The sequence below is a fragment of the Lytechinus pictus genome, chromosome 2, assembly GCF_037042905.1.
Source record: "Lytechinus pictus isolate F3 Inbred chromosome 2, Lp3.0, whole genome shotgun sequence".
NCBI classification, from domain to species: domain Eukaryota; kingdom Metazoa; phylum Echinodermata; class Echinoidea; order Temnopleuroida; family Toxopneustidae; genus Lytechinus; species Lytechinus pictus.
Window position 1 is genome coordinate 47,314,074 of NC_087246.1, and position 22,753 is coordinate 47,336,826.

General features: G+C 35.6%; 1 protein-coding gene across 1 annotated transcript; it reads left to right on the top strand.

Moving 5' to 3' along the window:
• Positions 1–9,717: 9,717 nt before the first annotated feature.
• On the top strand, positions 9,718–21,448 carry LOC129254142 (PSME3-interacting protein-like). The gene is made up of 6 exons (XM_054892599.2): positions 9,718–9,868; positions 10,995–11,106; positions 11,518–11,616; positions 13,458–13,579; positions 14,002–14,129; positions 14,655–21,448. Exons 2-6 carry the CDS (start codon positions 10,998–11,000, stop codon positions 14,953–14,955), a joined length of 759 nt encoding a protein of 252 aa, XP_054748574.2. The 5' UTR covers positions 9,718–9,868; positions 10,995–10,997; the 3' UTR covers positions 14,956–21,448.
• Positions 21,449–22,753: the final 1,305 nt, after the last annotated feature.

Genomic DNA, 22,753 nt, shown 5'->3' on the forward strand with positions numbered 1-22,753 from the left:
GAAAGAAAAGGTGCCGCTTAAAAAAAATATACACTGATATAATATTAGCAACAGTAAGGAAAGACCATCCCCCAGCAAAGCACAATCATATCATCTTCCTTATCTTTTCTTTTAACTACCCTTTTCCCAACAACTTCGCCGGTTAAAAATAATCAGCAGTGCGCTGCCTGCATATAACTGGCGCCAATCAAGAATAATCAGCGCCACCTTAATCTAAATCGGCGCCGGACAAGAATAATCAGCGCCATTTTGGTTATAAATCGGCGCCAGTCGAGAAAAATCGGCACTGCCACAGTCTTAACCGGCGCCGATCAAGGATAATCTGCGCCACCTAAATCTAAATCGGCACCCGGATAAAAATAACCGGCGCCATCTGGTTATAAATCGGCGCCGGTACAGAAAAATCGACGCTGCCTGAGTTCTTAACCGGCGCCGATCAAGGATAATCAGCGCCACCTAAATCTAAATCGGGGCCGGACAAGAATAATCAGCGCCATCTGGTTATAAATCGGCGCTGCCAGAGTCTTAACCGGCGCCGATCAAGAATAATCAGCTCCACCTAAATCTAAATCGGCGCCGGGCAAGAATAAACGGCGCCATCTGGTTATAAATCGGCGCCGGTAAAGAAAAATCGGCGCTGCCTGAGTTCGTAACCGGCGCCGATCAAGGATAATCAGCGCCACCTATATCTAAATCGGGGCTGGTCAAGAATAATCAGCGCCATCTGGTTATAAATCGGCGCTGCCTGAGTCTTAACCGGCGCCGATCAAGAATAATCAGCTCCACCTAAATCTAAATCGGCGCCGGACAAGAATAATCAGCACCACCTGGTTAAAAATCGGCGCCAGTCAAGAATAATCGGCGCCTCCTGGTTCTAAATCGGCGCCAGTCAATTATGAATTGCCGCTGCCTGAATCTTACGTGACGTCGGTAAATATAATCAGCACTACTTGTTCTAAATCGGCGCCGGTCAAGAATAATCAGCGTCCCCTGGTTCCAATAAATAGGCGCCGGTAGAATAATAAAGAAGGGCCTATTGCCAACCAAGTCTGCGCCGGTCAAGAATGATCAGCAGCACCTGGTTATACATTTTATTGTAGAATGGTCATAACAAAGCTTATCGCATGCCCTTACAGAGTGGACTGGGGCGGGGCAGTTGCCCACAGAATGACAGATGTCATGAAATCTTTAATTTATTTAGAAAATCCCAGAATCATACAAAAGCGTAGAGCAAATCCTTTGATTTTGATCTTATTTTCCAATGCTTTAATAAAAAAGGTTAGTCACTTTTCTTCTGTACACATTCCACATTGTGCCACCTCTATTGCCTTTAGTTTAAGACAGCTACTATAGTGTTTTATGAAGATGATTCGATATTTTAGCCCAAAACTTTGCTTAAACCCGTTGCTAGTACCGGCAGTGTATAATTACGCAACCAGTCGTATATTGAGATTGAGCTACACAACTCGTTCTTTATTTAAAATCGTGCTTAAATTATCCGCTTCTCAGATTGGAATATAAAAATTTAGCAAATCCCCATACTTTTCATGATTAAATAGGTGAATAGAATGTCCCTTTTTCAGGACTAAACGTCAAAAGAACTCCCGCTTCGATTTACAATAATCTTTTGCTGGATATAATCTTGTTCTTATTACAAACGTCCATTAAACTGTCATTTTTTTCAGATCGAAATATCAAAATTTTAAGCTCGCGCTTCGAGCTCGCATCTATTGTTTTTTTAGATACCCATCTTAATCATTGGTACCAAAAATGCATAGAATATCAAGCTTTCTGGTCAGAATATAAAGAAATTTCAGCTCGCCCTCGGCACTCGCATTATCTGTGTATAGTGAGATATGTATCCTCCTCATGAGTTACTACAAACAGTCCTAAACAGGCACCTTTTTCCTGTTTTCAGGTCAGTATACTAAAAAATTTCAGCTCGCGCTTCGCGCTCGCATTAATTTGTTGGTGAGATATGTGTTTCTAACTCATGATTCATATAAATATATATATATATATGCATATATGTGTGTGTGTTTGTGTGAGTTTTTTTTGTTTTGTGTGATATCGAGCGCCTTTGGAAAGTTGATTCATGATTTTGCCCCCCAAATCTTAAAAAAAGGATCGAGGCCCCTGTGTGTGTATATATATATACATATAGCAAAAAAAAAACTTGTATCTCTATTAATATACAAAAGTATTGGCCTCATCGTAATAAAAGGGTTAATACACGAGATTTTGAAATCGCACATAACATGCATAATTTGTGTTACTTTTTGCTTGTTTCTTTCTTTAATAAGTTTTTCAATCTCTCTCTATAATTATGTTTTAGAAAGATTATATGTTTAAATTGATGTATATTTCTGTTATAATGAGATATGTTTAAGTGGACTTCAAAAGAATGGTCGTAAGCAGCAAGGGGGAAGGAGGGGGGCACATTCGCGATCTGCTGTTGTGAAAAACTTTTTTTTCCTTAACATTTCATGAAAACTATGAAAAATGTGCAAATGTGATATGTGCACCAAATTTTCGATTCTTGCCCCCCCCCCCCGGAATTATTATCTGCGTGTGGTCATGCAAAATGGCATGACTGGAAATCCTACATTTTGAAAAGAGCATTTGACAGGGTCAGACTTTACCCCTTTTTCAACATTTTCTTTTATGGCGCCGGTGAAGTGCAAAAATATGTGCGCCGCTCGGCAGTGCACCCCCCTTTCGCCAAAAGCTGGATCCGCCTATGTAACTAAAAAAAATTAACACAAGCGAAAAGCAAGAGCTTAAATATACTGACCAGAAAAGGAACCTGTTAAGGTCTGCATTTAGTGACCTCTTTAGGATACATATTTCACCAATCGAAAAAGTGCGAAGGCGAAGCGCAAGCTGAAAATTAATCTAAAATGTATACTTTAAAAAGAGTACTTATTTTGAAAAAAAGAGAATTTCCCATTTTGGAAAAATAGCATTTCCCTTTTATTTCTTTTGGGGGTGCAAGTGCCCTCTGCCCCCCGGCGGATCCAACTTTCGTCAATAGGGGGAGGGCGAATTTTTTAAACCCATAATTTCCCCGATCGGCAGCTCAAAGTTGATTTTTGTTTGTTTGTTTCTTTGAAAGGGTAGTCCTAACAGTCAATAATAAGCTTTATTCTTATAAAATAAAGTAAATATGTAATAATATCATAAGCTCTTTTTACATAATGCGAGCGCGAGCTATCATTTTTTGGGGGAAATATGATTGGCAATATGTTTGTGATCTTCAAAACAAGATGCCTATGTAACTAGATAACAACTGCGAGCAAGAAGCGCGAGCAGAAAATTTAAATATAAGCTCTGACCTGATCTAAAAGGGACATGTTAAGGATTTTTTTGCAGTTAGCCATGAAGACGATATATGTTTCAACCAGGGGCGGCGGAACGAATTTTCCGGGGGGGGGGGGGGGCAAAGCCAAAAAATGTGCACTTATATGCCAAAACGGGCATTTTGGTGCAAACAGATATTTTCACCATGAGATTATCATCTGTGTAAAGAAGTTGTGTGTTTTGTAGTTATTAAGTTGAGCAATTTATTTATCGCGAGCAAGCGGTTTGGATTTTTTTTCAAATCTGAAGTTGTAAAACTCGCTTTTTGGTCAATTATGGACCTAATTACTGTTAAAAGGGCATCCTTGTGAGCCTGTTGCGAGCGAATCACGAGCTCAAACTTTTGGAAATTTCATGTAGGTCTAATGAGAAAATAATAATAATAATAATATTGGTATTATTTACCAAGGGAAGCCACTTCAGCTCTGAAAACTGTTCTCCCAGCGGGCCCTGATATTATCATTAACCCCGGCTTTAGCTGGGCTGCCTAGGCGCCCAAAGGAAGGCATTTAATTTCTTCCTACCGGGTACCCATTCACCTCACCTGGGTTGTGTGCAGCACAGTGTGGATAAATTTCTTGCTGAAGGAAATTACGCCATGGCTGGGATTCGAACCTACGACCCTCTGTTTCATAGTAAGAAGACTAATCCACTGGGCCACAACGCCCCACATAAAAAGTAAACATTCTGAGCATTTTTTGTAATCGTGAAAAAAGGATTAAAATTGTTACACTAGGCGTAACGATCAATAATTGTTTTATTAACATTTATATTCTTTATTACCATTTTTATTATGATCATCGTTTAGATTATTATGATCATCATTGGTATTATTTTCATTTTTATTACCAGCAGAAGCTCTTATTAAAATTGACATCCCCTCCAATACAAATCCTATTATCTGGAGGTTACTCGCACGCGACCAACACACTTAATCCCCTGCATCCTTAAACCATTTGCTTAGGCAGCTCAGATAAAATCGAAATTAAGCCTATGCTTGATCTGGGCGCCTATTCTAAATGCAATACATGTTTTGGCCACAACACACACATGTATCATCGTTCGTTATTACTATTGTTGCATGATATCCTGTTATCTTGTAAGGACAACACTATTCTTGTTACCGAAATGAATTAATTTAATTTTCAGAAATACGAACCTTATTTAATTTTCGGATTAACGAACCTTAATAGAGAAAAAAAATAGAGAAAAAAAAATCCAAAAAAAAATGTACTCTAAATATTGGAGGTCATTTTTTTCTCTCTATTTTACCAATCGCAAAAGAACTATCGATTATAGTAGCTATTAAAGGAAATTTAAAGAAGAAGAATGGGAAGAAAGAAGGCTGGCGTTTGGTAAAGGCAAGATGTCTCTACATTTAAGGAAATGGGAAAATCTAAATTAAAGGAATATAATAGGGAGAGTGAGGCAGAGGTGTATATACAGCGAGAGACAAGACCACAAAACAAAATGAAATGAACAAAAACACAGAAAAAACAAGAACAATACGGAGAATTGGAGTCCCTTCCATGTAGAGTAGGCATAAAGGGGAGGTGCTCCTTACCTGGGGACAGAGGGGAGGTAGAACATCACCTTTTATCATTTTTTTTTCTCTCTTGTCATTTAATACATTTTGTTAATATTTCATTTTGTAATTGCTGAAACGCATCAGTATTAATTTCCGGTATCTTTGAAGTTTTATGTATAATTTGTATAATTATATGGGTTATTGATTTATTGTATAACTTAAAATCATGTTTCAATAATTGGTACAACTTGCTTATGGAATGTAAATGTGTATTTTGATTTGAGAGAATACAATAAAACATCCTTTAAAAGAATGCGCTACTGGTCAAATATGTGCTGTCTAGATCGATAACAACCTCTTCCTGTAATAAGAGAGGTACAATAATTATTACAAATGAATATTCATGTCTTGCCTTATGATTCGCAATTTATCTACACAACTCAAATGGCCCAATTTTTATTTATTTATTTTTATTTTTTACCACTGACCTCTTTCCTTCATTCTTGACCCTATTAAAATGGTGCATATTGAAGGTTTATCAATCTCTGCTTGTTATGGTGCATAGGTATTTTAGGTTTGGTAGTGACTGAAATTTTCAAGTGCATCTCATTCGAAGCGAATTTAAATCATTTTAAAAATGTTACTATCGCTGTTGAAGTCGTTACAAGACTATAGATAATAGATAAACATATCATATTTCATCATGTATTTTTAGTTTTATTTGTTAAATGCAATGAAATGTGAGTGAAATTGGTCTTTATATCTAATCAGTATGAATGCATCTCAATTGAAATACATGGTAGTATTTCCTTAAATCTGACGTGAGACGGTTCCAATCTATTATACAAGTGACGATATCTGCAGTTATTGTTTAATTATGGCTATTATGTAAAAATATAGGTGTCCGCTATCACAAACATCAAATATTGAAGGTTTATTAATCTCTGCTTGTTATGGTGCATAAGTATTCTAGGTTTGGTAGTGACTGAAATTGTCAAGTGCATCTCATTCGAAGCGAATTTAAATCATTTTAAAAATGTTACTATCGCTGTTGAAGTCGTTACAAGACTATCGATAATAGATAAACATATCATATTTCATCATGTACTTTGAGATTTATTTGTTAAATGTAATGAATTGTGATTGAATTTGGTCTTAATATCTAATCAGTATGAATCCATCTCCATTGAACTAAATGGTATAGTATTTCACTAAATCTGACCTGAGACGGTTCCAATCTTTTATTTGACAAGTGACGATATCTGCAGTTATTGTTTATCATGGCTATTAATGTAAAAATATAGGTGTCCACTTTCACGAATATCAAATTCGATGTCAAATTTAATTACTTTGAAAGTGTGATAGTCTCTGCGGAAGTAGTTTAGATCATCAGTCAGAAATTATAAATTATATTCCATTAATATATATTTAGTGATTTATTTGCCGTATGTAACGAAATTTTATTGTATTATGTCGAAAACATCTCATCAGTGAAACTAATAAATCTGATTTGTAACCGATTACAACTGTTAGTTGTACAAGTCATTATGTAATAATTTGTCACCCTTTTCACGAACCGTTCCATTAACGAGGACCTGTACCAAATTGAAAACATATGGCTATTCATATTCTCGTTTTTCATGACTGATTTTTGTTCCTTTTGAATACTAATATAAGAGAACGATCGAGACAATTAAAGACTGAAGTTTCTTTTCTTGAGATAAAATATTTCGACATCTAGTTCTGAATATATAAAGATATATTCATATTAAAATGATTAATTTTTTTTATTTTCAAATTGATTTTGACCTCTTGGGACGGATCGTGATACGATGACCAATTAAATTAATGTAGAGACTTATGTGGTCTTTATTTTGATCGATATTTGGTATTTTGGCATTGTTACCTTGTGTTCAAAGGGTTCCCTTAGTTTAGTTACATAAAAATCATGGTTGAGATACTCAATATTTTGAGTGCTCTTTGAAATTCCGTTATGAAATTTCATAATTCATCTCCGATGAATCACCACCGGTACTATCAACATCATCATTGTCATCCTCATCATCATCACCATCATCACCATCATCATCATCATCATCATCAACATCATCACCATCACCACCATCAATATCACCTTCTATACCTACATCTACTCCATGTTAATCCTATAATAGTTTTTCAAAATTTCACTCTCTGTTCATCTCATCACATTTACCACCAACATCATGAACATCATACAAATTTGATACAGAAAATTTATATACAAATCAATTATATTTATAATCTTGAATTATTGGTAATATCACAATTTACTCTTTAATAGTGACATGGATATTTTTTATATTTTCAATACAAACAATACATCATCTGATAACAACTATTACTCAACTGAAGAATTTACGTCTAAATTCAAAGACATGGAACATAATTTCAGTTTACTTCACATAAATTCTCGAAGTTTGAACAAAAATTTTGAATCAATTGAATCATTACTTCTTACTCTAAATAATTTCAAATTTTCTATTATTGGTGTCACGGAAACCTGGCTTCACAATACTTCACCAAACATTTTCAATTTGCAAAACTATAATCTTGTTAGGCGAGATCGTGAAGAACAAAGAGGAGGAGGTTTAGCATTTTACATCAGTGACCATTTGCAGACCAAAATAAGAAAAGAAATATCATTAAAACAAAGTGAATCTTTATTCTTAGAAGTCATGAATCCTAAAGGTAAAAATGCAATTATTGGGTTAATTTACAGACCCCCTCATGGTAGAGTAAATTTATTTTGTGAAGACCTCGAAACATGTCTCCATACTATCACAGAAGAAGAGAAACAAATATTCTTAATGGGTGATTTCAATACTGACCTATTATCTCAAACTAATGAACATGATATATTCCTACACACCATGCATTCATTTTGATATTATCCCCATATAGATAAACCGACCAGAATTGACAGTCATTCCTCAACACTTATCGACAACATTTTTTCAAACATATTAAACAGAAATACTACCAGTGGATTAATAATATCTAACATATCTGATCATTTACCGGTCTTTCTATTATGCGAAAACGATATTGTAAAAGATAATACACCGAATTTGATAATGAACAGTGCGTCCCACAAAAAACGAAACCGAGATTTATCGATGGTTTATCATAACTTAATCACAAATACAATAGACAAATGACCTACCATTTTAAAGCTTAGAATCTCCTCTTTCATCTGAAATTACTAAGATTATTTCTCATTCACGCATGAGTGAGCAAAAACAATTTGAAGAGGGGGTACCAAAAAGTCACTTGGCGGGCTGTATCTGGGTTTCAAAAAAAAATTCAATATCTGCTTTTTAATTTGATACCTCAATTACAGAAAATGGTCAAGAAATAACGAAGTTCTGCTTATTTGAAATAAAGCTTGAATTTTAATAATTTCATAAAATGAAGAGGTTTTACAGGCTAGCGTTCCGAGTCACTCGACACTCCGTTTAAATGAAGCTCTCCCAAAATCTGAAATTGGGGTTTCAAATTCCCCACTTGAGCTCCCATTGAGCCATTGACACAACACGCAGGGCAATGGGGTTCCTGTGTTATAAGCTGGTGGGGTATTTTTTTATCACAGGAATCTCGTAATGCATCCGATTTTGATGAAATTTTCAGTGTTATGTTTGTTGGATTTTTCTATATTTGTTCAAATCAACTTTTTGTTGGGATGGACTTGTCCTTTAACATGAATAGAGTGTCCATTTTTTAGGTCTAAAATCTGAATGTTCTTTCGCTTGCGCTTCGCGCTCGCATAGTTACATACACCTATCCCTTTCATGATTACAAAAAAAGTGCTTAGAATGACCAATTTTTTAGGTCGGAATGTAAAAAAAAATTCAGCTCGCATCATTTGTTGAAATGTAACGTCTTCACAGGTCCCTTTCGATCAGGCCAGAACGTTTATTAAAAATTTCTGCTCGCGCTTGGCGTTCGCAGTAATTATCTAGTTACATACGCCTCTTGTTCAGGATCACAGACATAGAATGTTAAATCAACAGGACAAAATACATGAAAGTAAAAAAAATCATAGCTCTACGCCATGGTGCATTGAAGGGAAAACACAGGAAAGAAAGTTTTGGGAAGATACGCATGGACGTACGACAGAGAGGGGGGAAATATAGAGAAAGGACTTAAGATGGAAAGAGCTAAACACAACTTAAGAGAGATCGAAAGAGAGACAGGTGGAGAAGAGAGAGAGAAGGGGGGAAGGGGAACACTCACATGTTCACTGTCGAATGCCGGCAATTAAGCTGAAAATGATTGACGAAAGATGAAATAGTTGAAAAGGAAAACATTGAATTTCTTCTTCCACAACCAAATATGCCGAAAGTGAAAGATGCCTTTATATGGCTTGAAATAAAATGCATTTATTTATTTATCTATTTATGTATGTATGCATTTATTTATTTATTCATTAATTTACTTGCTTACTTATTTATTTACTTTATAATTTACTTATTTATTTACTTCTTTATTATTTATTTATTTATTTATCTATTTATTTATTTATTTATGAAAATAATGCGATAGTTTGAATAGGGCAGAAAAAATAATTTAAGTCAGTTTTACTGGGGATTGAATATCTACTCTGAATTATTATCAATCTACAGTGGCGGATCTACGGAGGGGGTAGGACGCTTTACCTCGCAGCTCAAACCAACTTGTCAAACCCCCTCTTAGCAATTAAAAGCTAGATCCGATCCGCCACTGATGTGCCTTATAAATAAATTTTACAGAGTAAGATGTTTTTCTTTTCAAATTGGAGGTTTAGTTACACAGTACTAGAGCTCGTTCGTCATCGATCGATATGCGATCTTATGAAGACCAATCAGAGGCTAATCAAAGTTCTAACGAAAGAAGAAGACTGAGAATGAGGGGAATAGAAAATATAATTACATTTAGGATCAATTCAAAGTGAACGTCTTGGTAAGTGTTCAGGAAGCCATGGTTCATCAACTTCTGCGCTCCGGACGCCATACACTCGGCGCATAATCATGATAATGCTCCCCGTAATGCCCGAGGCCCGAAAGATGGAGAATCGAGCCCGAGGACTCCGCCTCCGGAGGCCGGCGAGCGCGAGCCGCGAGGAGCTCCACCGGATTCGCCTTATTCTTCGGCGGATCAGAGCTCGCAGATAGCCTTGCTTCTTGTCTTGATTCATGCCATGGCATGGCTAGCCAGGCGGCTTCTTGAGAGTAAAAACCATTTACTAACGTAGGCTCACTCTAAATGAAGCCAGGCAGTCCTCCCTATTCATGATCTGCGTGTACCGCAAAAAACCCTGAAACTTTCGCCCCCGAGATTTCTACTTTCCTTCTAAAAGTAAAAGATCTAGCTCTAAATCATGTACATGGGATAAAACTTCATTTCCGACATTTCTACGCTCTCGTTGTTATTTTTAAAACAAGAATTCATCAAAAAAATGAAAAAATATTGTGAAAAGACGGAAGAGACTTGCCCGATGTTTACGCCGCCATCTTGTTTCTTATTTGTACTTCCCCAACGTTACGGACGCGAGCAAATGTAATTTAGGGTCAATAAACGTAGTATATTATTATTATATAAATGCACTAGTGCACGCAACAGATGTCGACTTTTTCCATGAGCCATTGCGAATTTCAGCCTGTCCGCTGCAACCGATAGGTGGCGTACCTTAATGTCAATACACCAAATTCAACCACACTAGAGTTTTCAGCACACTAATATCTTATCATTCTTTTTGACTCCAGCATGTGTACACTACCGAAACCCATAAACAGCATAAAAAACAAACATTAAGATCTAGAATCTTAATCTTCTTTTTTTGCTTAGTATTTGAGTTTTGAGTTGAAATAGTACAGTGTAATTGAGCAGATAGCCAACTGTCTCTAAGTGACAGAGTGGATTTGAAGAGAAGAAAACTGGGGTTGATAGACTATACAGGCTTATTACCTAGTAATTTTTTTTCAAAATTGAGTGAAAAAGAACGATTCAAGAGATCTTGATTATCAAGGTAAAATGAATTAACAACTGATTCCCTTAAATTGCCTTGTTATTTCTTTTATCTTTTCAGATAATGGCAAGTTCAAATGTCAAAACATTTGTTTCTGAGAAGGAGCTGTCTGAGCAGCGACAACGTCGACAAGAAGAGTGGGATAAAGTTCGTACTGCAGACCAACCAGAAGGTTTGAATCATTTTTTGACATTTCCAATTATCTTACATGTACAGGTATATTGTTCTGGCTTATTTCTTCTTTTTTTTTTGGGGGGGGCAGATGGTGCACTTGCACCCACCAATTTAGAAAGTTTTATTTTGTAATATACTTTCTTTTTCATTCATAATTTTATAAAACCTGTATATCTTTTTATCTTTCTAAAAACAGACCTTAATGTCCATCTAATAAAGTGACAATGTGGATTTGACGATTTCAGACATCTATACTAGGCTATTCATTGAAATCAAGTAATGTCATTTTATTGACAGATTTTGACAGAGAAGATAGAGTCAGTGGTCCGAAAAAATATATTGCGTGTTGATAAGAATCAATAAGATTTTGCCACATCATAGAATTTTTCCTTCTTGTATCTTTTCATAGAGTGTCCAGAAGAGGAGTATGACCCTCGCTCGCTTTTTGAAAAACTCCAAGAGCAGAAAGACAAGAAGCAGTCAGAATATGATGAGCAGTTCAAATTTAGTAAGTATTGACAATTCATTGCATTTTTATAGGTCATCCACTGCATAGTTAATGATTTACTGTGGAATTTATTCTGGATAAATTAACATATTTCTTCGTTATTGAATGCTAACGATGAAGACAATGTTGAATGATCTTTGTAGGTTTGCATGGTGGAGTTTATATTGTGGAGAAGGTTTACGGTTCACCATGTGTAATATGAAGAAGGGAAAGGAAGTACAGGTAGAAAAATTGAAATGGAAAGACAAGAAAGGATGAAGAGAAGAAATTAGAAGTATTCTTTTTCTTGAAAGTGAGTGAAGTCCTGAAAAGGACTGTAAACCAGATGAGATGAGCTGAATATGGCTTGAGTAGCGATGGTTTGAGTTGTAGCAGGATGAAGTGAAAAGAGGTTACTCGGCGTTTCGGGCAGGTTGACTGTCTTCTAATTTCCTCTTTTCATCCTTTCTCGTCTTTCCATTTCAATTTTTCTGCTTGTACTTCCTTTCCCTTCTTCATATTACACATGGTGAACCATAAACCGAATTGTAGGCATAAGGCAGATAAGAGTGACAGGGATATGATAAGATATATTTATGTATCAAGATTGAAGGTCACAAGCTACATTATCATTGACATATTGATTTGGATATACTGGATGAAATTTTTAGTTGGAAAGTCGATTATATAAATGAATGATTCATCCTCACAATCCATAAACATGATCAAGCCACATCAAACTAAAATACGGGATAGTTTATCAGATGACTTCGGCAATGGTATTTTATCTTACGATTCAGTCGTTTCATTTCGGAACCTGCGTACCCGGATGTTGCAAAATTGGTCTGAAAAGTTGCTTGATACTTGAATAAAAAAACTCCTAAAATGACACGGCACAAACATTTCATTTTACAGATTTATCACAAACAATATTGAGGGGGATGTTTCAACCCCCTCCCCCTGCCCCAGTCTTTTTAGGGTTAGAGGAGTCAAGTTGCATGAATGTACTTTTTTAATAATTAACTTAAAGGTCAAGTCCACCTCAGAAAAAAGTTGTTTTGAATCAACAGAGAAAAATCAGACAAGCATAATGCTGAAAATTTCATCAAAATCGGATGTAAAATAAGGAAGTTATGACATTTTGAAATTTTGCTTATTAGAGCGAGTCAAGTTGCATGAATGTACTTTTTAATAATTAACTTAAAGGTCAAGTCCACCTCAGAAAAAAGTTGTTTTGAATCAACAGAGAAAAATCAGACAAGCATAATGCTGAAAATTTCATCAAAATCGGATGTAAAATAAGAAAGTTATGACATTTTGAAATTTCGCTTATTTTTCACAAAATAGTTATATGCACAATTTACCCACATGCATATGAGAGAATCGATGATGTCCTATACTCACTATTTCTTTTGTTTTTTATTGTTTGAATTATACAATATTTCAATTTTTACAGATTTGACAATAAGGACCAATTTGACTGAATCATATAATGTTAAGCAATGGTAACTCCACATGTTAAGTGAGAAATAAAACTTTGTTTCACAGAAAATTAGAATATTTCATATTTCGAATAATAAAATACAAAAGAAAAAGTGAGTGAGTGATGTCATCAGTTCCCTCATTTGCATACCGACCAGGATGTGCATATAACTTAAATATGTCATAACTTTCTTATTTCAAATCCGATTTTGATGAAATTTTCAGTGTTATGCTCGTTGGATTTTTCTCTTTTTATTCAAATCAACTTTTGGCTGGGTGGACTTGTCCTTTAAGGTTATCCAAATGAATGTATTAAAACTCTCAATGATTATTCCTGATGTGCTGTCCAATAATTGTTATTCACTAATATCCTCTTTCAGAAAACATGATAAGAGGAGTTGACGATGGGGAGTCCAAATTCTTGAATGAAGTTGCTGAAAGACAGATGAAGGTTCAGGCTCAGAGAATGTCAGAAGAGAAGCAAATCATCAATGAATACAAGATATCCTTTGCATCATGCTGGCTTATCAAATTGTTGACTTTACATTGCAAAGTAGAGTTGATACTTGTGAGACACAATGGTAATAGCTGCATGAACATCCAGTCTAATAAGTGTTACATTTTTTTTCTCAAAATGTTTAAACCCTTTTAGGGGTCATTAAAGCTAAAGCAATGAAGTTATATAATAATGTAAATTCAATAAGATTTCAACATAATTTACCCGTGTAGTCAAAATATCATCAGATGCATTATTTTATACATGTTTCTATGAAAAAAATCTCTTTCAGTTAACAAGAACTGTACATGTACTATTAAAGAAATAGGAATAAATGGAATTTGTTACAATTTACATGTCATATTGGGCTGCAAGGTTGCTAGTAATTCATAGAGTGATAGTTTAGACCTTGACTAAAATATAAATACGACTTAGTTGTGAACAGTACAGTACCAGTGACAAGCAGAGAGGCGTCCCAGTCAGGTGAGAGGAAAGTACAGACAGGAAACAAGAGAAGTCAAGCAAGTCTCCTAGCCGGTGCAGTCAAGAGAAAGAGGTAATAACACTGCTCAATCAAAGTAATAGAGTAACCAAATGTGATGTCATCAATTTTTTTTTCTTTGTCTTGAAGGGGGAGGGGTTCAGCGTTTTCATGATCAGATTTTGGTAGAGCATGATGGAATGCCTCCACACCAGATTTGTCATGAATCTGTTCATTATGGTGCAAGATATAGCAAATTTATTACAGATCTAACCATTACATTTTTTTTGTGTATTTCATATGATTTTTCAATGAAATTGTGTGAAATTATGATTTTTTTTCTCCTACTCATATGATTCCCCCCAAAAAAATCAATGTAAATATTAAAATTACTTTTATGTCATTTGGTAATATTAAAATAGAATATATACTCTAGGTTCTATCTCATTTTAGTTTTCTATGTTTTCCACTTATTCCCCCCCCCCCCCCCTTGAAAAAAGTGAGAGCTGAATGAAGTCAAACTGAAATATAATTGAAAAAAATACATTTGGATCAACAAAACTACTTGAGTTTAAACAGACATCTATGTATCATTTCCAGGCCAACTTCTACAGATGAGTCCAAATCCCCTGAAGGCCCTGCAGCCACAAGCTCAAAGAATAATGGATCTTCTCAAGCAACAGGAGCTTCTTCATCTGACGACAGCTCTAGTGATCAAAGTTCAAAGGACAGTCCTGGTGAAGTTCAAGGAGTCCAGTGTATTGCAGTTCTTCCAGGGATTGGGTCATATTCAAATAGCAGCGAAGATTCCGACTCGGACACTAGTGATTCAGAAGGAGTGGAACTGATCAAGACAGTGTTCCATAAAGGCACATCCAGACACAAATGTGATTCAAAATGAGTATGTGTTTCTACAGGAAACATATTTGTTATTCAGACTTGAGCTCCTGTTGAAAAGGCATCTTGAACATCATTCATGCTTTAATACAGAGCATTGAACACATTTTTTTCTTCTGAATTAGATGCTAATTCACCCTTAGAGAGCGTGAGATATAAATTAGGGGTTGAAAATAAGCTCTGGTGAGTAGAAATATTTTATCAGAAATTTTGTAAAGCCTTCCTGTTTTTATGCTGTCCATCTAGTCTGCTGTGTATGTGCAAATCCTTCACTCAAGTCAACTGATCTGATTAATCAACCTACAATGACGTGTGTACTGTAGGTCCTAAACAGCAACTTTGATATGTGCTAGTCTTGCGTGAAGATCCACTTTGTTAATCAAATTTTCAATCAGGGTCTGTGCCTGCAGACCACAGTGGGCCAGAATAGATCCAAAGTGCACCCAAAACTATTATTCACACATTTGTACAGTCAAATTTGGTATGCATGAGCAATCTCTTTCAGTCAGTCGGCAGGTCCTCAAAAAGTAGCTTCATTTATTCCAGTGATATTCAATACTAGAGAGGTTTCACATATTTAATTAGCTGGGTGCAGACCAAAACACCTCTTTTAGTTCCGTCATTGCTGCTCTAAATGTAAAATTTCATGATTTTGATAGCATTGTAAAGAGGAAGAATAATTCTTTCAGGTCATGCCAGCGATGAAAATGTACATGTATACAAGCAAACCACAACAACAACAAAACAAGAAAAGTCTGCTCGGAGTACAAACTATGCAGTTAATGACATGGAGTACCACCCAATCAAAGAGGGCACCCTACCAAGTATTGGTAATAGTAAAATACAAGAAGGTATTTTAATTCCTGGGGTACAGTGATCTCGAGTATGTAAGTGGATACCAGAATTCACTATAGTGACTCTCACTATAGTATTTTCCGAAGTTGTAAGCAATGGAAGTTTGCAAACTAAAGCCATCAAATCATTCTTTAATCCGTACTATTATCCCTTTATTCAAACCACAAATATCTGCAAAGGCTTTTACATTCTTGAAAACTCTTAGCCATGTTCCCATTGATTGTATTTCCTGTACCTTGTTTAGGTTCACCCACTTTGATTCCAAGCTCTTCCTTGAAGCAATCATTGATCACTTGCTTTTTCGTGTGGATCACTTTCTTGTGTTCATTCAAAGATCCACGCCATTTCTTTATCTCGGTTTAGTTAGCAAGCAGTCTTGAAGCACCTGATCATTTTATAAAGAAGCAATACGCTATACATGTAGGTGTTTGGATCAGAGCAAGACATTCTACCAGATTGTTAAACTGTATTAGAGTCGCATGGCAGATATTTCTGTACATCTCGTGGAAGATTTTGTATTGGTGAGCACGTTGAATCGACCTTCTGGTCCACTATGCTGAGATGGAGTTCGCAATTGACCTTCACATCTGCGATTGTATTCAAGTCAGCTTCTTTAGTAATCCATGGATTTTTGGCAGAGTGTTTCTTTTGATTAGATAATTGTGACACCATCGGTGCATGCTTATCACATATTTACTGAACAACTTTAAAAACATGACATGCTTTGTTCACATCTTTTTGTCTAGAGATAATATCCCATATAACTTCTGCTAAATCTCTCTGAAACTTGGCTTGATCATAATTCTTATAACTGCGGAAAGTCATTCCCTCATTTCCCATTTGTTTACCTTAAAAGTTGCAATTTTCAAAAACTATAAATATAGGAAAATGATCTGACGAATCTGTTTCTATTACACCTGCATGAGTTTTAAAAGTACTAACAATTGTGTATATATGATCAATCAAGGAAGAAGTTAGTCTTGTAACTGGTGGGAGTTGTAATAAGTTGTTTTAAACCAAGACATTGCAAAGTAGTTTTGAATTTTCGATATTTTGATGATCATTTAAAAAGTCAATATTAAATCACCAGTCAAAATGCACTTTACCTTATCAAGCTTTAAAGTTGACAGAACATCAAGCAAGCTATTTTCAAGTTCACTGATATCAGTGTTTGGTCTACGATATATTATGCCCATAATGAATCTTTTTGTCTTGATGCTTATTTCAAGCCAAAGACTTTCTGAACTTGCCACATCAAAATTAAGAACAACATATCTTAAAGATGAATTGATGTAAGCTCCCACTCCTCCTCCCCTCATATTACCTGTTCTACACTTAACCTCAAGATTGTATCCAGCTAAGCCAAGTAACGCTTTGTTAGATACATTCCAAACCTCTGATAGAGCAATGATATCAAACTTCGAATCCAAATTATCAAAAGTAAGGATAATCCATCAAAAATTTTCTGCAGTGATCTAATGTTAACGTGAGTCATACTAAATTAATTTGCAATATGTCTTCCTAGGACATTATCAATTAAATCTGGGCTTAATGTGTAAGAAGAAACAAAATTTGAGTCTTCAGATTCCATAAGTAAGTAGTTTGAAGTGTCCCTGGCAACAACTGCATATTTAATTTACAATATGGAGCTTAAAATCTCTGTAGCCGATTTCGTCCAACTTCAAAGAGATCAGCCGGGGTTCTTATAGCTTTGAAGGTACCATCATCCATTTTGCAAATTATTGTCCCTTGCCTAGTTGATGCACTTATTACTCGTGGAGCTTTCTTTGCAGCCATGAACACAGAATAGCGTAGGGTGGTCAAATCTTCATTTATAAAAAGTCCTTTGTAGCGTTCTTTTCCCTTGAGCTTGAACCGAGCATCAAAAAGTTTGTCTCTCTTCCTCCTAGTTACAAACCTGACGATGGCTTGCCTGGGTTTTCCGTCTGTGCGCTGCCTACCCAGTCGATAGCACATTGAGATGTCGTCTGGCTTTATCTCAACACCAACATCTTTGGCCATGCCACATACCTTTTCAATGAGGCCATCATCTGTCTCCTCACTCTGAGAGAGGCCGAGCAATCGCAAGTTTTCTTTCTTCAGTTCTTGCTGCAATTCATCCTGATTAAACTGCATGCGCAGCAGAGAGGGATTGATAATGTCCCTTAAGCTTGTCATGCAAGCATCACGAATAGCCTGCACTATTGTTGGTAGTGCAGCTTTAAGAGCTGCCTCCACTGCAGTTTTAACTATGTTGGAGATGTCATCATGGTTACCTCCTGCCCCCATCTGCTCACCGTCTAGCTGATCCATGATTTCCTCAAGGTTTATGTAAACACCATTACTGTTTTGTGGTCTGGGAACCTCTCTTTTACCCCCTTATCAATCCTAGGTGATGGAATGCGACCTTGCTGACCTTGCTGATGTGATATCCCTGATGGACTCTTTCCACTTCTAGTTGTACGGCCCATGCTCAATGAACAGTGTATTGAAGATGAAGATTGAAAGATGAAAATCCACAAATGCACAAAAAACACAAGTTCTTTTGATCCAAGCAAAATGTTAATGATCTAGTAGGTTCCTGAGCTTAAAGTTAAGCAAATGTATTACTATGTAAGCATAACAATACCTATAACAGTGTTAAAACAGGAAGAATTTGGAGAGCACATGTGAAGCATGCCTATCTCAGTCAAACCATCTTTATTATACATCTTTAGTTGTATCCAGAGCAACATCCATAGTTTTTAACTATCAATTCCCTGCGTTTTTTATGCATCCACCTCTAGGATTAGCTATGTAGTGTCTTTCGCAATTTTAAGGCAAAGAGGTCGACAGGATTCTCCCACAGTATCTGATCATCCCTTTTCAGTTGTAGAGGAACCACTGTTGACTGTTGTGCATTACAAGCTATCATCCGTTCTCTCTGGAGTAGAAAAACGGTTGATTAAATTTACTCTGACTTGATGAATCATCAAATTCATGCTTACAAATTAACACGTGCTTGTTATCCTCCTCCACTATGTTTCATATTGCTTTTTTATCCTTGATTCAATTCAATTCAATTAAAAAATTGTCTTTTTTTATAATCAAACATGTTAACAATCATACATGAAAAAACAGCAGGAGCTGGAAAAATCATGTTTACAAGTCGGTGTCGGCACAATTAAATACATAGTAAAAAACATAGTAAAATGCATTAAAAAGGTTATACATTTAAAAGTTAATACAATTTAGATAAATGCTGTATGGTCAAGATGATTCTGGAGATAAATCTAGGCAATGTTTGCAGGATGACGGCATATTTTTCTTTGCTGATCATTTCAACATGTTTGTTTCTACAATGCTTGGTAAATCTTCATCTGGAGTGTATCTTTCAGGCATCCTGACGCTGTGGCAAGTTTGCTGATCTTGGCAGGTCAAGAGCCCCAGTAGCCAGTAGTGTGTTGGGACGTGGAAGGCACATTTGAATCAACTCTTGCAATGTCATCAGGAAGAATATTGCTATCAAACCACTCACTTTACTTCTTGAGAAACGGCACATGTTTGCGAGGGCTTTTCTCTCCACTTATGCAGGCATTTGTACAAAGTATCCTTCATGGCTCTAGATATTTTAGAGAGTAAATCTTCAGGTAGGATAGAGTTATCAAAATCATAATACATTTGGTATGCGTGTAGTACACTTGATGCTACTTTGGAAGGATTTTTATGATAAACATGGTGAACATGTATGATGTGGATGAAAAATCTGTTATTTCTTCGGAAAGTGCAAGTAGCCGCAGCTAAATTTGGTATCGGTGTAACAAAGCATGAGGTATAGCTTAGACCATCATGGTATTTTGTGCGCAACAATCCAGAGAAATTTGTTTAAAAAGTGCCTGTTAAAAAAGACTTAGAACCCCCATTTTCATGTGGTTTTGTGCAAAATTACTTCTAGAGGGGTGATTATTTTTTTCTTTAATCTCCTTAATCACATAGAATAATCATTCATCAAAAGGCACCTTTAGTTTGAAATACATTAAATCATTAACATGTGATGTATCTGTAATGAGTCATTTTCCAGTAAAGTTGAAAAAGTGGGGTACTATTTCATGGGGACATTGCCTGGGATATCTTATTAAAACAAAACTTGTTGCATGACCCAAAACCAGTTTTGGTGCACTTTGCTCACCCCTGTCCCACTGTGCATGGTCAGACCATGGTTATCTATGCTGAAAACAATTAAACAAATGTTTGGGATTCATCCAAGTCCTCCTGTGGCTAAATGAATTTAACACTTCTATCACTAAGAATAATTAGACCACTTTATCTTCAAGTCAAACCAAATATTATTGCACCATTGGTAGGAGTATACTGTTACTCTTTTATATTGGTCATTTATTTTGTATAAAATATTTTGATAAATTAGTGATTCTAAGGACTGAAAATACCTCAAAGCAGAATTTGATACCTCTTTTTCATGTTTGACTAAAAGGAATAATGCTCATGCTCATAATGCTCATGAGATTTGGTACACACATAGGTCTTGGAGTGAAGAGTGCAAGACAAGTTATTTGAGTGTGTCAGGAAATATGTTGCCATGGTAATGGCATATGATGTCCAACCATTTCTTTGCATAAGGCCATTAATTATATTTTTAGTTCTTACCCAGAAGTTTATTAATAAGTTTTAGAATTCTTCTGCCAAGTTATCACATGCCATACCTCTTACATGTTAAAAAGTTATACTGTCCCATTTCGTTTTGAAAGGAATTTACTTTGTGTTCTGAGCTAGTTAAAAAATATATTATTGTGATGTTCTTGATATCATAATCACATCTGTGATGAATTATTGGTTTGCTGAATGATTAAGTTTGAAATAAACAGTAGATGCTGTATTAGCATGCTATAGCATCATCTATTAAGATTGCTACACATGAGACAACAATCCTTATGAATTTAACGGTCCAAATAAGAATAAATTATGTATTAAATCAGTTATGTGAGTGTAAACTGTAACACACAGTTGCAATGAAACTTCATGAATAAACTTCATTTGATATATAGTTTGCATACCTTGGGCCATACGAGCTTGATAAGTCTACTAAGCAGAGATATCGTCTGTTCATGCTACATGTGGTTCAGTAATTCAAATACAGCTCGTGAACTTGTAAGCTAGTGAACACTTTTTGCGAGAGTGATAACAAATTTCCTAGAAAGCTAGTGAACACTTTTTGCAAGAATGATCACGAATTTCCTCGTTGACCATAGTAGATTGCGAGACAAATGAATACCCTCTAGCAATTACATCTTGGTTAATTACAAATTTCTTCTACCATTTTTTGGCTGTTTATATATTCAAGCTCAGTAATGTACAAGATTTTTGTTCCTAAAGGATTGGCATGGGCCTATTCATCAACTTTGGGCAATCATATCTTGTTTTAGCTATTACATATTATCCTTAGAGCCTTCTTGCTATGGCTGTAGTTGACATTGAAGAAATGTTTGTTTACAACTAAGCTTATTGGTAACGTAAGTTTTAAAAGGTTATCAGTGATCATGAACACCTGTGATTTACACTGTAACTTCTCCATGTTACTGGAGATTCAGTTGTTGGTCAATTTGAATGACCATATTGAAATAAATAATCTAAATTATGAGCTTTTATACATTTTACAGTCCTGAGTCTTGGATATTGGTAACACTTTTAGATAAATAAGAATATGGGAGAGACATCCATGGGGAAAAATATTGAATTTTAGATAGAAAAAGACACAGATCCAGGACTTTTCTAAAGGGGGTGCATTTTGTTACAAAACTATTACAAGCAACAAAAAATGAAGAAAAAAAGGGTAATCACTCACAAATGAAGTGTGTTTGGTCTCCTGGAAAATATGACAAGCAAAGAAAAAAAAGGGTCATCACTCACAAATTAAGGTAATTTGTAATTTTCAATTTTGCAATTTTTATGTGGTTTGCCACACCTTCCACACCCCCATTCCCTGTATCTGCATCTGAAACGTCCGTCTATAACAAGGTTTACGATTCACCCTGTGGCTAGTCCCAAAAATATTTTGTCTTCACAACATGATAATTACAAAGAAATTTGCTTTCCACTAGAATATAATAAGATAATAGCCATACATGAACAAAGTCAAAGCAAAGAAACAAACCAATTACTCGGGTTTAAGACAAATTGATGGTACATTTACAAAAATTCAATTATCAATTCTTTATTTCATTTCCATTCAAAACATAATACAAAGTAATATAAAGTAATACAAATCAAATACAATTTTACATGCGAGCATTCTTACAGTATAATAAACAGTATAATATTGAGCATAAATGGAAATGGGGGGTCCACTAAAAAGCAAAGCTTGTAAAGTGTGGATCCCCCTTGAAGTAGTCCAAAATACTTATTATTATTACTATTATTATTATTATAGGAGCGCCTTGAGCACCTAGCAAGGTGGATACGTGCGCTATACAAGCCTGTATTAATATTATCATCACTTTTTTTTCATCATTGTTATTATTATGATGATGATGATGATGGTGATGATGATGATGGTGGTGGTGGTGGTAATGATGATGATGATGATGGTAATGATGATAATGAAACTTCTGGGATAGATGAGAGAGGAGAGTATCATTTTGTGAATTCATTAAAAGGACTGTAAACCAGATAAGACGTGATGACTAGTTGGAACCGAATGATAGATGGGTTGAGGAGTCTTAGCAGCAATATGAGATGTGATGAGGAGTATCAATGTTACAGGCAGCTAGACTGTCAACAAAATAATTTATTGGCTAGGGACGCACTATTAGATATCTAAGGGGGGCTAGAAGTTTTCCCCAAAAAAACTTGACTTGCTATATGAGCAAATACACGTCTGACAAAACTCAAATACACACACACAAATAAAGAAAAAAACTTGACTCACCATCAGAGCAAAAAAAAAAACTTTT